General features: G+C 42.3%; 1 protein-coding gene and 1 non-coding gene across 21 annotated transcripts in view; both read left to right on the forward strand.

Annotated features, from left to right (window-relative positions):
- Positions 1 to 17507, forward strand: part of ACACA (acetyl-CoA carboxylase alpha) — a 280099-nt gene that overhangs the window by 244809 nt on the left and 17783 nt on the right. For all 20 annotated transcript variants that reach the window (XM_006940119.5, XM_045044080.1, XM_006940115.5 and 17 more), the window contains 4 exons: positions 53 to 149; positions 1262 to 1397; positions 8446 to 8623; positions 10376 to 10488. In XM_006940119.5, coding sequence (XP_006940181.2) covers positions 53 to 149; positions 1262 to 1397; positions 8446 to 8623; positions 10376 to 10488 — 524 coding nt within the window. The remainder of the gene's footprint in view (positions 1 to 52; positions 150 to 1261; positions 1398 to 8445; positions 8624 to 10375; positions 10489 to 17507) is intronic.
- Positions 16337 to 16528, forward strand: LOC111557937. The gene has a single exon (XR_002738346.1). It is a non-coding gene; the product is annotated as a U2 spliceosomal RNA (small nuclear RNA).

Below are 17507 nucleotides of genomic sequence, written 5' to 3' on the forward strand. Positions count from 1 at the left end.
TAGCTGTACTGTTTACATATATCAGATTCTTATTTGGGTCATTTTTTATCAGGCTAGGAGGAATACCTGTAGGAGTAGTTGCTGTAGAAACCCGAACAGTGGAACTAAGTATCCCAGCCGACCCTGCAAACCTGGATTCTGAAGCCAAGGTAGGTGACCTCAAGTACCCTGTGCTACTGTGCTTGGAGCTGGATTTCCCTTCTGCAGAGCCTGTGGATATATCGGGGGCATTGCACACCACCAATTTGGGAGGGAATGGTAGTCAGCATCCTTGAGTAATTTCAGACCATCACGTGCTCACTTTTAAGGTGACTCTAAATGGATTGCAATCTACCTGAAAAATTACTTGGGCCTTTACAATGGTCTTGTTGATGCTAGAAAACAGTCTAGATTCATTGCAGCTGAGGGCTCTTTGGTCCCAGATTCTCTGAACACACACATGGATAAGAAGTCTGCCCTAACGCCAGAGGTGAACACTGCCACCCATCTACTTTTTTTAAAGGGTAGATTACATCCTGATAAGATCCAGAAAATGAGGGTGGAGGAAACTAGGGACGAGGTTACTCAGCAGTGTCACGTCAAATGTTTGCTGATCAACTCCAGTATGGAGAAAGCTGTACTAAGCACAGAAGTGAGAGGAGTGTAGACTATGTACTGTTAGCTTGCTTTGAGGACTGGTGTAGTTGAGCCATGTACAGTTGCTTTCTGGAAACCTAGAATGAGGATTCCCAAGACTGCATTCATCCATTAGAAGCAGTAAAGTTTTCCTTCTTCCGACTGAGGAGTGGTAGTGTACTCAGGAATTAAAAAGAGGAGAATTTGACAAAGTCAAAGATCCAGGATCCTTTCTTCTTTTTTACTTCAAAGATGATCCTTTTTTTTTTTTTTTTTGAGTTTTATGTATTTATTTTGAGAGAGAGCGAGAGAGCGAGAGAGCGATCACGTGATTGGGGGAGGGGCAGAGAGAGAGGTAGCGAGAGAATACCAAGCAGGCTCCACACTGTCAACACAGAGCCTGATGTGGAGCTCAAACCCACGAAAATTGTAAGATCATGACCCAAGCTGAAATCAAGAGTCGGACACTTAACCAGCTGAGCCACCCAGGAACCCCAAAAGATGATCCTCTTGATGAACAACAGTTTTTGCGTGTTTGGTTTGGTTGAGTTTTTAAAGTAAACCAGTAAAACTTTGTTCACCTTGGAGAGACTTCCCCTCAAGCTCCATTGTTAATTGTGTCTTCGTCTTTGACTTTCCCCAATAGATAATCCAGCAGGCTGGCCAGGTTTGGTTTCCAGATTCTGCGTTTAAGACCTATCAGGCTATCAAGGACTTCAACCGTGAAGGGCTGCCTCTGATGGTCTTTGCCAACTGGAGAGGCTTCTCCGGTGGGATGAAAGGTGATTGGCTTGGCTCTGGGCTGGAGGGGCATAAACTGATTCCCCAGAACCTCACAGCACAGAGGAGGGTTTATAATGGGCAGAGCCAATGGGTTTCCTGACAACTATCACCCTAGGCTTTTGGGGGATCATACTTCCTCTGAAATATATCTTCTGAGGTACAGCTTGAGTGGGAAAATTCTGGATGTTTTACAATTCCATACAAAATTTCAGAACCGTCTACTAGTGTTCTCTAGATGGGCTGCTGTTGTGGATTTAGCTTTCCCGGATGAATGATGACTGTTCTGATGGTCCTGGGGAAATGTGATTGTGCTAGTCTCTGTCCCTCTTTTCTGAGCACTATTTGTTGATGTTATACTCTAACACTCTATAATGACCAGGGTAGATACTGAAATTAGCCTTCACCAGAAGAAAACGAACAAATTCTGTACCAGAGGCTGTTCTTTGTGGTAATTTGTGGTGTATTTCATTCTTATCCAACAACAGCCCTGGACCTATGGCTCCAGCATATTAGAACATTATTATACAGGCTCTGTTCTGTGCTATGGGAATTGCTTAGTGATCTCAGCAGCTAGTATCACCATTTACTGAGAATCCTCCCTGTGCACAGCTACTGTGGATTGTTCAGGAGAGCCAAAGGTAACACCTTCTACCTCGTAGAGCAGCGAAGCTGTCTCTCCAGCGGCCAGAGATTCATGGCCATGCTGAGGCCAGAGACTACATACCAGGAGGGGATGAGTACACTGATGAGTGTAACTTCATTCATGGGGGGAGACGTTTGGGTTCTGTAGCAGTAGAATGAGTGAGGGGAATGGAAGGAGGGAGGGGTTGGCAATGCTGGAGTAGAGTGGTCAGAGATACGGACATATCAAATGCGAAAGAATGAACCCAGAAATAGCTTAGCACAGGAGCATCTTTGGCTCTGAAGGAGGAAAAACCTGAGGAAGTTAGCCCTTTTATAGGTTATCAGCTGTGTATGGAGAGAGATTAGAGCTTTGTGCCAACAACTTTCCCTTCACCTGGCTAGGAAAAGCCCTGTACAGCCAGGCTTCCCTGGCAAAGTGTAAAAGACTAGTGTGGTTTTTCTTTTCTTGTTTTTCAGTTGTAAAGTTTCCCTTTGCCCATATTTGCTGGAAATCTACCACATTTTGCACTTTTCTTGGGGGAGACTTGGACTATACATTCAAATTAATGTTTTTATACTTTGATAGACTCTCAGGTGAATTTTGTGACAAAGATAATAAATCAGTGGAAATGCTGTGAGATACTGAAAGTGTAGGTTCAACAAGTCAATCCTGGACATTGTTACTGAGTTCCTACGTGCAAGGAACTAGCTGCTTCCGAGAAAACAAAACTGAGTCAGAAAGAGACACTGCCTCAAGGAGTCGAGAAAAATGTCTGAGGCAAAATGATAAAGCCACAAAGTATAAACAAAATATTACAGTGTTCAAAAGAGTATGATACTATGCTGAAGTGTTTTTCTCTGGGGGAGGAGCCTGAGACTCCTTTCATTCCTTTATATGAGGTTTATTTAGCATCCAGCTTCACTTTATCCCACATTTCTTGGCTATACAATTTGCATTAAGACTTAGAGGAGAGAATGCAATGCCGGTACTCCTTAGTTATCTCTCTTCCCGAGGGCCACTGAGAATTCACTCTTCCTGACCTTCCTTAGGAGTAAGTCAGCCTGGCTCTTTTGTCCTAAGGAGTTCAGAGTTCAACAGCTTGCTGCTTGTAGGAAAAGCTTCAGTTCTACTGCATGTGGCTCAGGCCCAGGTTGGCTGCCAGCCCTGTAACAATAAAAGCAACAACAATTAGGAGTCATTGAGCTCCTTTTGCCAGAAACCGTGCTAACCATTTTATGTGCACTGTCTTACATAATCGTCACAACAAGCACTTCTGAGGGGTAGGCTGTAGTATTTATCTGCCTTTTACATAAATTGAGACTTAGGTTAAGTAAATTTCCCAAGATCATTTAGCTGAAGAATGACAGAGCTGGGAGAGGAACACAGATCTGTCTGACTTCCTCCAGCACAGTTGGCTGAGTTTAGAGCCTAGGACCAAACCAGGTCTACCAGAACATCCCCTGGAATAGACTGTGTAGGTTCCTGAGAAAGTTCTTAGCCACCTGCCTGTCTTCTGCTTTGAAGTTGTCCTTGGTCACTGTGATAAGAAACTTCAAGTGGTCAGATAGGAGTTATTTTTTTTCATATTGCAGGAAAGTACATATAACATAATGTTTATCATTTTAACCATCTGTAAGTGTACTATTCAGTGGCATTAAATATATTCACATGTTATGTGACAATCACCACTAAATATACCCCAAACCTTTTCATTATCCTTGACACAAATTCTGTACCCATTAAACAATAACTTCCCCCATCCGCCTCTCCCCCCTGCCTCTGGTCAAAAATGAGTTACAGGCCAGGGCCCTTTCTGTCTTCAGAGTTTTGGTGCTGCTGTATCCATTATCACTTAAGATAAATAAGCTTTGGGGAAGATAGAGATCAGTGTAAATGTAGGAAGGGGAAGAACATTGCCTTCCATATTTACATACAAGTCAGGATGTTTTCTACATATTATCTCATGTAAAGGGACCTAAGCTGAGAGTCATTCCATATCCCTTGGGGAGATGTTTGCAGTTTTGGTTTCAATACTGGCTGGGGATTATGCAGGGAGGGAAAATAAACAATTATGCCATCCCTCAGTGCACACAAACACACAGCCAGGAGCCGACTGCACTGTGGGTAAAATGACTCCAAAATTGTGTGTAATGAGTAGGAAAAGATTAGAGACAGCTCTTGCTATGCTGAAAATTGACATTAGTGGAGAGAAAAAAAAACTCTTTACTAGTCAGCCTAGGAGGTCTAATTCGAGCAGTAAAAATATAAATAAATAAATAAAAGTATGTCAAGATGGTATTGGTGCTTTTTTTTCCAATGAGTTCTATCTGGCCGGAAGGCTATTCAGCATAATGCAAAATTAAATTATAAAAACTGGCTGAATATTTAGATGGAAGAGCCATTTGGAAGCAGTTTATTTAGGCGAACCGGCAATGACCCACAACAGGGAGACATCAAGCGTGAAATTTACTAGAAATTAGCACCAGGGTCCCAGCCTCAGCATGAATAGCTTGATAGGATGCAAATCCCAGTGATATTAAGCTGCCTCACTGCTGGTGCTACAGGGTCACTCTCAGTTGGCTTTTCATGTTATACTTATTATTTTTTCCTGGGACAGGTTATAAATAACAATAAAAAAACATTTATTGAAAACTTTAACCGGAATGAAAGTCTATTTTAAAGTCTCTGATTACTTGGATGTTGAAAGACTGTGTCAGCCGGCCATAATGAACTGACATTATGTGTATGCAGCTTGTGTATGCCTAATGTTTACCTTCAGCTTCTAACAGATAATCTCGCCCCAAGCCAATAAGATCTGTTCCAGTTTCAAGAGTATGGGGCACTGTGGAAACACCCTACCACCCTGCTCCCTTGTTTGGTACATGTGGCTGCCACAGTTTATCCATGTTGTATAACAATGAAGGCCCCGGGCAGGGTTGGTGCTTGGTTGCTGAGAAAGCACCAGAAAGGCTCTGTGATTGTATGCAGATGTGCTTTGCTCACAATGCTTAGAAAGTACCAAGCCCCCGCCTCTCTACTGAAGAACCTATCAGTATTGTCCATTCTTAGTTGCTTTTCCCATGGCCTGAGAATTGACAGTCAGCATATGCATAGCTTTACAATTCCCTAGACTGATTTCTCACCTAAAGCCTTGGGAATACACTTTCCCCTGCTACACTTGGCTATGCTTTTGCTCTGTCTCAAATAGGAAGAGATTTCATACAAATATGTATCAGACTATGGCCACACGCTTCAGCGTGCCCTTCAGAATGTACGGTTTGGGGCTGCTGTGATTCAGTGCGAGCGTGTTGTTTGTAGAGTTTGTTTTGTGTGTGTCAGTTTATATTTTAATAGCCTTTTGTTGTTTTTTGGGTGTCCTGATGGTTGGATTGTGGGTTTGTTGGTGTTCCAGGTTAGATAGAGGCATTGTTTTTGGTCCTGAGCCTGTCAGCTTTAATGAAGCCTGGGGCCCCTTTTCTACTCCCAGTCATGGGGCCTGAAGGTAATTGCTTGGCAGTCAGATCCAAGCCCTTCACATAGCTGTGTAGTGTCATCAATACAATTTCTTACTTTTATGAACATACAAAAAGTCCAGGCAAAATTTAAAAATATTCAGTCATTTTATTTCAGTCTCTTTTCTGGTTTTTATTTTACTCAATCATTGTATCAGATGCTAGAAAGCAGCCTTGGCCTCCCGCTCTTTCTTTCCAGTAAGAATGAGGTCACAGAAAGTGGACTTCAAGAATCAAAAAGATCTGGGTTCGAGTCTCATACTCTGCCACTTATTCACTTATTTAACTAAGCCTCAGTTTACTCATCTATAACTTGGGTTAGAAGAACATGGTTTTCTGATAAGTAAGTGATTCATTTGTGTGTGTGTATGAAATCATGCTGCCTGATATGCAGTAAACTAGCCATGATGATGAAAAAGAGGGACTAAAGTTCATTTCAGAAAGTAAAACATGTAGGGGCGCCTGGGTGGCGCAGTCGGTTAAGCGTCCGACTTCAGCCAGGTCACGATCTCGCGGTCCGTGAGTTCGAGCCCCGCGTCAGGCTCTGGGCTGATGGCTCAGAGCCTGGAGCCTGTTTCCGATTCTGTGTCTCCCTCTCTCTCTGTCCCTCCCCCGTTCATGCTCTGTCTCTCTCTGACCCAAAAATAAATAAATGTTGGAAAAAAAAATTAAAAAAAAAAAAAAAAGTAAAACATGCACACTCAGCTTCATCCCAAACTACTTGCATATATGAACTTGAGGGTATCTTTTTAAATGTTTTTTTAAATTATGTTTTATTTTTGAGAGAGAGACAGAGACAGAGACAGAGTGTGAGCACGGGAGGGGCAGAATCCAAAGCAGGCTCCAGGTTCCAAGCTGTCAGCACAGAGCCCAGTGCGGGGCTCAGACTCACGAACTGTGAGATCATGACCTGAGCCAAAGTCAGATGCTCAATCGACTGAGCCACCCAGGCATCCCATATGAACTTGAGTTTAAAAAATTAAATAAATGGGCGTGCATTTTAAATAAAGTCCTTTCAAGGGGCTGGGTCTGTTAATCATAGATAGTACAGACAGATTTTGATGTGGGTGTATCTTTAAGAAACAGAAGTGAGTGAGAAGGGTGGACACTGTCTTTGTTTACTTCTAACTTACTTTTTCCTCTTTCTTTTGTGTGCTTTTTTTCTATTGTTTTACTTTCTCCTTCTATCTATGTCTTCCATTTCTTCTCTGTGCATGACACCACTGAGGGCTACTCCTTTCTGTTACTTGTTCTGAAGCTGAGACTGTACTCTTGGCAGCACTGAAAAATGTACTGCTAATTACACAATTATTTTATTATGTAGCACTGGTTGAAATATCCACTAAAGAATTAATTTAGTTAAAATAATTTGAACTGAGCAATTATTTTCATAACCACAGAATTAGCGTAAAGCGCTTAAAGTCCTTTATTCCCTGCTCTTCATACAGCAGTTGTGTAATTAGCAGTAAATTTTTTTGGTCTTTGCTTTCCTCCCAAAGGGATAAATGTCTTTGCTCTGATCATATATACAGAGTATATGACCATACACATTCCTCATAGGGTAGGGAGTTTTTCCCGGAGCAACTTCTAAATTTCTGGAGTTTCTGAAGTCTTCACAGAGCAGCCAGGTTGGGCAATGAAGAGAGGCATATACTTTGCAGTTAACTGTGCTCACTGATGGTTTGTATAGAGAGAGCCATTTTTACTTTGGAGAAGGTGGCAGTTTAATTTGCCAGTAACTACAATGAAAGCAATTTCTATTTGGATTTGCTCTTAACTTTCTGAAAAATGCTTTTTTGCTCTGGATTTCCAGAATTGATTTATTCCAAATTGAGATCCTTGCTTTGATAGGAAAGTTTGAACTCAGTTGAACCTGTTATTTGGTGTTTAGAAAGGATCCATTGAGGTTCCGCTGAAGTGCTCATTAAACATCTGGAATCATAAACCTAAGACTTTAGACATGCACAGACTTCAGTGAGCTGGGAAATGGGAAGAAGTCCATAAATTGTTGGGAAATAAATAATAACTGATCCTACTTTCCAAGGACTCTATTTATGCACCAGGGTGCCTTTTCTTCAGGTTGCTCCTAGCCTTGTGGGGGATTACAAAGTGTACTCTTTAGCAAAATGAAGAGGTAGCTCTTCTTTTTATGTGGCTGTGTGATGTTTCCAGCAAATACGTATGCATTTTAAATGTTTTCTCATATTGATGCCCTGGTAAAAATGGAACTGTTAAAGAATTAACTTGTTTTTCTTTCTCGTTATGTTCTTTCCAAAGTGCGTATGTACTCACCCATTCATTCAGCAGATACTTACTCTGAGCACTATGTTCCAGGCACTGGACAAGACACTGGGGATACCAAGAGGAAAGATGCCATTTTGAAGATAAAAATTTTGAAGGCTCCATTTCCATTAGCTATACCTTTTAAGAGCTTATCATATTCTAAGTATCATGAGGAGACTTGAAAAGAGCTTGAATAGTTCCTTCCTTCAGAAAACTTAATGTAGTGAGAGAGATCACATATTGACATGAAAAATACTCAGTGTCTGTAGAGCAAGTGTGAATTAATATAATGAAACCAGAATCTGGCAATTCAGAAAGGCTATAAAATGGATATGCAATCCATAGGGTTTGCACACTGTCTTATGAAAGACAGTGCACTTCTCTTGTGTTTTTGAAGATCCTGTAGAGTCTTGAATAGCATTACAGGTGGAAATCCCCATCCTTTCAATTTTCAGGGTGGCCAGACAGGACCTAGGGTGGCTGAACCCCCAGACCTGTCACCTCTGATCTGAGCAGCCTCCTCATGGAGGCACAGCTCACCATATAAATATTGTTTTCTGTGTATACCATGATGTGAACGATGTTTGGAAGCATTGTTTCATGATTTCTGATTTGTCTCCTCTATAGATATGTACGACCAGGTGCTGAAGTTTGGTGCTTACATCGTGGATAGCTTACGGGAGTGCTCCCAGCCTGTGCTGGTTTACATTCCTCCTCAAGCTGAGCTCCGGGGTGGCTCCTGGGTTGTGATTGACCCCACCATCAACCCCCGGCACATGGAGATGTACGCTGACCGAGAAAGCAGGTAGCATTTCTTCTTTTTTTCCATTCACTGCCTCTGAAGGTCCTCTAGCTGTTGGTTTCCTCCTGGAGAACATTATAACCAGAGAACTTTATTTGAATCTCTATTTCCAGAGGGTTACAAGGTCAGAAAAATAGATTTCCTAAATAGTGTCTGCTGGGATGAGAAAGAAAGGGAGGTGGGGGTCAGGCTTTCCCAGTGTGGTCCCCCACCCCAGATTCTTTTACCAAGAAGTCCTCTATCCCACATATCCCCAGACTCAGAGAGATTGTCTCCTCTGTTTGTGTTTCAGATAGGCCTATTACTGTCTCTTTCTTAGATATGGGGCAGATGGAACTGAAAGCAAGTTGGTGTAGAAGGACTAAAGTGTTAGTCTGGAGTTCTGAAGCCTTAACTGACTGGCGAGCAACTTGAAGCAGTTTTACTCCTCCTGAACTGCTTGTCTGTGGAACAAGCTGGTCGTCACTGAGGTGTACCATAGCACCTGCCTTCTGTGATTCCAAACCGAAGCTGCTCCCTCAGAGTCCAGTGTCGCACTCTGGCACTCTAGGACACTTGGAGAACAGTGTTTACAGCATCCAAAGGACTGCAAAAGAAAAAGTCCCAGACCTTTGTCAAGAGGTGGTCCTCAAAACTACTTAAGTAAAACAGACCACATCCAGCTTCCTTTCACAATCAGTTTTCAGCCCTTTCCAAAATAGGGAAATTTCACATTGTATTTCTTTGACATTTTCCGTGCCACTTCCTGCATCTGATCATTTTGCTTGAATACCTGCTTCTCTGTTTCTGCAAAAATTTTAGGCTCCTGCTTCAAATGCTGCTTGGGAGAGTCCAGTAGTTTTATCAAATCACTCAGCTAGCAGTCTACACCCAGGGATTTATTATTTTTAAATCCAAATCTAGCCCCTGATCTGATACCAGATCACAGACAGTTCCTCTGCAGACTGTGGAGCAAGACCACCGGGTTTCAGATGCAGCTCTGTCACTTGTTAGGCTCGGACAAGTCTCTTAACGCCCTGTACCTTAGTTTCCTTATCTGTAAAATGGGAGATAATAGTAACTTCCGTCATAGAGGGTGTAGACTGGGTATAGGACTGCTGTGAAGATTCATGTGTAAGCACTTGGAACAGTGCCATGTATGTACTAAGTAGTAGCTGTAATTTTTTTCAATTGAAAAGCTTTTTTTTTTTTTTTAAGTTGTATAGGGTAACGTTCCTAGTAATAGAACAAAATTAGTATGCACTAGTAATAACCCTGAGACCTCTCCATAGCAGTAGGCAGAATGTTTTCTTTCCTGCTTGGCCCAGCCCAGTGTGTCATCCTGCCAGCAGACTAACAGCTGTGCGTGGGACCGATCAGCATCGACCTCTCATCGCACAGCCTAAGTGCTGGAGGCTGGTCCCCTGCCACGGTGCCTACATCATCTTTTTTTTTCTTCCCCCTCCTGGAAAATAATGTGATTCCTGCTACCCTTATCGGCTGTAGATGGTGGAATCTATATTCCTCTTTTGAGATGGAAGTAGACTGGTGTGGTAATGAGAATTATTTTAATTGCTTTTTGCCAGGCCTTTCTCACAGCCCACTTAGACACTTTTTGATGCCTGCCTCTCCCTGGGGTTACTCCTGTGAGCCATGGGTGGCCAAAACCATAATGAAGCTATTTCCTGGTCTGCAAATCGTAACCAGCCTCGTTCAGTTGTCTCCTTCCTTTAAAGTGCCTCTATTTCTGTTTTGTTTTCTTTCTCTCTGATCCAGGGGATCAGTTCTGGAGCCAGAAGGGACAGTAGAAATCAAATTCCGCAGAAAAGATCTGGTGAAAACCATGCGTCGGGTGGACCCAGTCTACATTCGCTTGGCTGAACGATTGGGTATGTCTGCTTGTCCTCCTGGCAAATCAATGAGCCATTCAGCTGATTTGTAATGAGTGCATTCATAGGCCAGGGGAGGAGGCACTGAAGCATTTGATCAAATTCATGATAATCTTTATTTACTGTCCTCTATATGGTAAGAGCCCTGGTAGAATGAAATAGTGTATGTAATAGGAGGGAAAGTAGGACCTAAAAAAGCAAAAGTCACCCAAGTTTTCTTCTGATATTTTCTTATAATTCATACAGTCCATCTTTCTGGCCTTGTGGATGATATCCTCGTAAAGAACAATTAGCTGGAAGTTGCTGTTAGGGGGCAGGCTAATCAGGCAGAGAATATGCTTAAAAGTCCTCAAAAGTCTTAAGAGTTCCGTTTCTGGTTGTCTCTTTGGACATTTCTGAGGAATGTGAGTTGATGTCATGGGACAGAGAAGCTGGAGACCTACCCAGGTGGAGTTCCAGGGCCATCTCGAGCTAGAGAAACACAAGTAAAGACTACGCACAGCCCTGGGAACATTTGTGCGCACTACTCTGTTGCTCATTTGTTTTTGGAGCTTTGGAAGGGCTGCAGCTTGCACATAGGACTAAACTGTGGGAGCCCTGTGTCAAGTCCAGAGACTGAAATGCATTTCAGGTTCTTCTAAAGCACTGATTATCTGCCTAGACCTCCCATCAAGCCCCTCACTAGGTTAGTGAAGATAATTGCTAGGAGTCCTTTTGTTAGTTTGTTTTGGTTTTGTTTTTCTAGGAACAGGTGATTGTCTTTAAAAGGTAATGAAACTCCGTGAATGGAAGGCATAAAAAGGAGAGGTGCTAGTTCATTTATGTTTCAAATAGTAATTTAATTAATAAAGTACCATTTGTGGACGCTTTATATGCTCACTATCTAGAGACACAAAAACTTCTGAGTGTTTGCCTGCACTCTAGAAGACCGCACATCCTGGCAGTTTGGAGCCCTGAGCCAGGTTGCCTGCCAGACACGGTGACTTGGGTTATAATAAACCCTGTGTGCCTCCCATTGTTTGCCATTAGGTAACAACCACCAATAAGTCTAACCCATCTCAGCCTGATCCCTTTATGGGAAGTGCACACATACAACAAGAATTGGCAAAGCTGTTTCTAAAATCTATTGCCACCCAGAATTGTTGAGGTGGTTTTTTTCTGTCTCTTCTCCAAACAGGATAATTACTTCTGACCAACCCCATACACTTTAATTAAAGTAACTGCAGCTCAAGAGCAAGTTCCTCACAACTGTATATAGTGAGAGCTCTAAAAGCTTCAGCCACTGATAAGCATCTCACTTAGATGGCTCATAATTGCTCCCAGCATCAGGCAGTCGTTCTGCTGTTTTTACCACTAGTTCTGTACAAAGGCAGCAATGCCACAATTGCAGGACACAGCGAATTGCATAATTTTCTCTCTCTCTCTTTTTTTTTTTCTTTTTTTCTTCTTTTTTTTTTTCTTTTTTCTTTTTTGCTGGTTTTCTTTCTGGCCAATTTAAAATTTGTCAAAGTCGGTCTTCTTCTGGATCACTGCCCTTTGATATTTCGCGCACTCCATTTGCCACAAACAAGCCGCAGGGCCGCAGTTCATGCTGACTCTAGCAGAAGCAGAGAGAGCTCCATTTATCTTACACTGCCTGCTGAATTCCTACTCATTAACTGGGGGTTCACTGCCTCTTTTTAACCCCCCAATGGCTGTTATCATCCCTTCAGAGTAACTGGGTGGTAGGAAGAGGGATCCTCTCTGACATCTGTTTGCAGAGCAACCGGATGGTGAGGGGTGTGGGGCCAAAGCTTCTTTCTCTTGAAGGAAAGTGATATCGCTCCCACCTTCACCCAGCACCTTTTAACTTTTGAAATACAGGAAGGGGAGAGGGAGGAGATTTCCAAGTGATGGCCATTTAATCATTTGTTACAAATCATCTCATTATCAATTTCCTCTCTGCATTGAAGAAAACCATATTTATTTAACCTTGACCAAAATGGCATTGGAGAAAGAATCCTTAGTCTGCTAAATGTGAAGCAGCTCTGGCCCAGGGCAGGTCAGGAACATGAGAGTAGGTCTAGAATAAAAATAGTCATGTATAAGCCTCAGGTTGCTTGTAGGTAAATTGTTTCACTTCTCTGAACATTAGTTTCTTCATCTAGAAAGTGGGGATAATGCCCAACCTAGCCATTGTGAAGATCAGATGAATGTGCATTCACTTTGAATCTGTGAAGCATTTTTCAAACATAGGGTTTGGCATCATTTCCTGCCTTAATTATCAGAAGAAGGAGACAGCCATGTTTGTTATCTCTGTGGCATAGGTCTAGTTTTGTAACAAGTGGTATAGGAAAGGAAATACGAAAGAAGTAGAAAAAGTGGTCTTGTCCCTTAAGCGATTTAAGTTTTTCAGGGAGATCATACATACCCAGGTGTATTTGTGAGGTCACAGGCCAGCAAAGATGTAACAGAACATGCCATGAACTCCACTCCTTTTGGGTTCACGTAGGCTTTTGGCTCTTTTCTCTATGCCTAGAATAAAACACTGACAAAATACTTTCACACAAAGTGGGTGCAAATGACCTCATTTTCCAGATTGAGAGATTAAGGCAAAAAGAAGACTTCAATAAATCATCCAAGATACAAAATAAACGTATATCAGCACCCAGAATGGAATTCTGGTTCCCTCTGTTCTGCATTTCTCAGGATTTCCTCAGCTGAATACTGAGCCTGATCAAAATTAAACAGGAATTCTTTCCCTTTGTTATCTAAAGCCAATTCCACTGAGAAAAATCTGATTTAGGAGAAAGCCTGTAGAGGTGGATGTTACCTTATGTTCCCAATCTCTTCCCAGATTGGCCTCTGCACTGGGAAGCACACTGTCAGATCACTTAGAGCACAACTGATTTGACTGTGTTCAAAAACATAGTTACTATTTATTCTCTAAGGATAATGAGTAATATTTAATTTCTGAACAGCTAACTTTGTCTGTTTCATATTTTTTATTTTTAAAAATTGACCTTTCATCATTTTATATACTTTGGGTAGAAGGTGGTGAATTACTGGTTTGTAGTTCTGTGATTATCATAGCGTATGAAAATAGTACATACCTTGGTTCCCAGTGGAGGTAAAGAGAGAAAGAAACGTGATATAAACCCAAATACCATAGTCTGGAGTCTCAGAACAGGCTTGGTAGAGTCCATGCAGGAAGGATAGTTATACTACCAGCCTGGTTGCCTTATGGAAATTCGCTTCCTTCTCTGGAAATAGAGCCCCAGCCTCCATGGCCTCTTTGTGTCTCTCTGACATCCTTCTACCTCCTCAGAGAGCTAGGACCAGGGAGTGGTGTGGGATAGGATGGTCTTCCTAGCCTGGCCTCTTGACACCGGAACCTAAGATTTTCTCCTGGATCCTTACCCTTACAAATCAATTGAGAGAGACAGTCCAAGTGTGAAGCAGTCATATGTTCCCCACTGCCCTCTCCCTCAACACAAATAGTCTCTAGGCAAAGGAGCCACTTAGTGAAACTTTATCCTGCTCCAGACTCACATTTTGAATGTGGCCCTGTTCCCGGGCAGCCTGCCAGGCATCACCTTGGTGGTGCCCACACAGCACGCCCTGAGAGTGCCAGTCTGACACAGGCAGAGGCCACTCTAGCTGAGCACTGCAGCTGGCCTGCCCCTGGCCCTTCCACCAGCATACCTTCTGCCCAGGGCACCCCAGGTGCAGAGGGAGTATTAGGGCTTGCAGATGTCTGTAGACCTCTTCCAGAATGCCTTCCCCCCAAGCCTTCTCTTTTAGCAGCCAGATGACAAGAAAAGGACACTTCCTTGGGTTAAGGGGATTCAGGGGTTAAGCTGGTCTTCTGGCAGGAGTGATCGAAGTATCTGAGCTGTGTGTGCTTTTCCATCTCTTGTGTCCATCTTCAAGATGTTGTAAGCTGAAAAGAGCTGGAATTGCTTGTGTGGGTCAGAAAGCAGCATCCTTACCTGGAAAGTTGAAAAGGAAAGAAGTTCTGATACCAGTGCCTGGGATGTGGCCTCTTGCCCTGTCATCTGTGGTATACATGGAGCGTCCTCACTGGCACCGTGGCCCTTCAAGCACTGGTCTCTGGTAGGCAGGCCCACGAGGAGAGATTATGGCATGGTGCCTCTTCCCTTAGTTAGCAGCCGCTTACAACCCACTTCATCACACTGATTCAGGAGCATTTTGGTTTGATGCAATTTGGTTCAATAGTGACAGCATTTTCTGGGAAGGAGAAGGAGTTATTTTGATCTGATCTATTAATCTGATTGTATTTATAAAAGCACTTGGGCTTGCCTCTTCCTAGGAAACAGTGATTCACAGTTCTGTCAGGCAGAGAGACCAGGCTGGCATTTTGTTGGACTGAACCTAAGCTTCTGCCTGCCTGCAGGCTGTTGTCAGAATATGTCTGAGAGGCACTGTTCCCACCTGGTCCTAGCTGACCCAGAGCCCTGTCCCTGGTAGATTCAGGGGAGCAACAAAGGAAAGGAAAACTGTAAAGACTTTGAGACTTACTGCCACGAGAATTCAGAGAATTCTATGCGGCTTCCTGACTCTTCTGTGTGGACTGTTTGCATGGGGGGCACGGGGGACAGGGCTGCAGGGGGAATAATAGATTCTTTTATTCCTATTTGGAAATCTCTGGGTTTACTATAATGATTTTTAAAAATATGAACAGCAGAGCACTAACACCATTGCAAGGAACCTAGGGTTAAACATCCCTGAGAGGATAGCTGTTAAAATCAATATGCAAATGCAGCTGTATTTAGATAGGTATGGCCCCCTTTGAAGAAAAGCAGATATATGAAAATGGGATTTTAAAAAAACTAGATACATTGGGAGAAATTATTCCCATTACAAAAGGATTATTTGCTTTACCAAAGGATTCACTGCAGGGTTCCTTCTAAATAGCTCCCTTAAGGCATTTAAAACAGGATCTGATTTACGCAGTTTTTCAAGAATGCTTTTGTGTAAAGAAAGGCACACCTGTGATGGATACAGAAGTAGTTTTGCAAGGTTTTTTTTTTTTTCCCCACCCTATCTTACTATCTTTATAGAGAAATTTCTTTCAACATTGAAAATGTGATTACACAGATCTTTTAAACAGCTACTTATGTTTGTACTTCTGAATCTTAATAAGATTCCAGTCTTTTTTATGCTGATTTTTCAGTCTCAAGGTTGAGGTACGGGTGTGTGTTCTTATATCTGAGATATTCTGGAGCTGAGTGAGGGAGGGTGGTCTAGTCCTTTTCTTTAGTTTCATAAGTATTTAACCAATCAAAGCAAATTGCTTTCTTAGGAGAGGAAGAAGGGCCCATAAAAGTTGAAATTGGGTTTAAATTTACATAAAGCTTCTTAGTATAACTAAAAAATGAAAAAAAACACTTTAATATCACATTCTTTTATAAAACATTTTCCTTTTTTGCCAGCTTAGGGTTGTTGTTACATAAACGAGAAACTGAGCACAGAAAAGAGATTTCTGCAAGGTCACCTAGTGCCTTTAGCTGAGCAGAGAATTTTCAGCCTACCAGTCTGATTTTCATTCTAAGCTTTGAAAGTCTCACCCCTCCCCCCAAATCCTACACCATAGGATGTGATCTGCTCGTCCATAGGGTAAGGCTCACCTCCTCCTGCCCTCCTTCAGTGTCATGGCTGGGTAAAAAAACACCTCCTGCTGCAGAAATCAGCTCTCTCCTCAGAAGCTTCTCTTCAGCTTTGACCCCATGGAGGAGAGATGTGGCTTTTCATTATGTCCTGGCCCCAGGAACACCTGACAGGCTGCTGCCCTGTGGGCACTTGTGGGTCAATTTAACTTGTTTCATTTTAAGGGCATTGGCTCTATATCGCCTCTCAGCCTTTTGGCTAAGATCAAGTATAGTATCTGTTCTTATCAGTTTAATATCTGATATGTCCTCTATCCGAGGACAATATATTAAATGGATTTTTGGAATTAGGAGATGGAATAGAAGCTTGCTCCATCCACCCCACTCGTCGATACTTCCAGGAACTGTGCACCTGCTTTGGGGGAAATTTTAAAAATAAAAGCTAAATTTAAAAAGAGCATGGGCTCTGAAGCCAGACTACTATCTAAGCCCGAATCCCAGCTCCATGGTTTCCTAGCTTTGCAGCCTTGGGCAAGTTACTTCACTTTTTTGTGCCTCCATTTCTTCATCTGTAAGGTAGCCATCTTTTAGGGTATTTGCAAGGATTAAATGAGATGAAAAGTACTTAAACAATTCTAGCACATAGTAACATCTCAGTAGCATTAGCTCTTCTTATTGGATCAGAATAGTACAGACTAGTAGTACTCTTCTGTATTTAGTTCTTTACATTGAAATATTTTTTAACTCTTATAGTTATCCAACCTTATGGTGGATTTTTAGGATTTCATGGGGACTTTTTATTTTGGGAAGAAAGAGACGAGAGTAACCTACCTTTCTTCTCCCGTTTCAGCCTTTCCCTAAAGTAGGATTCTAGAAAAGAATGACTTTCCTCCCTGTAGCATATTCTTAAACACACTCACACACGCACACAACGACTTGCTTTCCTAAAAACCCTGAGGCCCTGCAATCTGGCTAGAAAAGAAAGAAAAACCATTCCAAGATATTTAATTGTACAGGGAGCTTACAGGATTGATCGAGAGCTTAGCTTTTTACAATAGTCCAGTGAATAAGAAATGCTCCTGACAAACGATCAATGATAGGATAATCACTCTTTATCCCCCTCCTCATTCTTACCTTCTTTCTTTCAGGAGAACAGGGTTCAGAAGTCAAAAATCTTTATAGACGCCGCTTTTAAATTAAGCAGAAAATAGACATTGACATATTTGTTAATCTCCCCTAAATCATTACTAGGGCTGGCTGCTTTGCTGTACAAGGAGAGAGGGGCCCTCCATGTGCTACACAAGGGTCTAACTAGCTTAAAAGCAGCCTTTTATTTTTAGAAAATAAAATGTAGCAAACCTTTTCTCCCCCCCACCCCCACTTAAGGCACACAAGTCCTTGACTTTCTCA

Source organism: Felis catus, chromosome E1, assembly GCF_018350175.1.
Source record: "Felis catus isolate Fca126 chromosome E1, F.catus_Fca126_mat1.0, whole genome shotgun sequence".
In the NCBI taxonomy this organism is placed as follows: Eukaryota; Metazoa; Chordata; class Mammalia; order Carnivora; family Felidae; genus Felis; species Felis catus.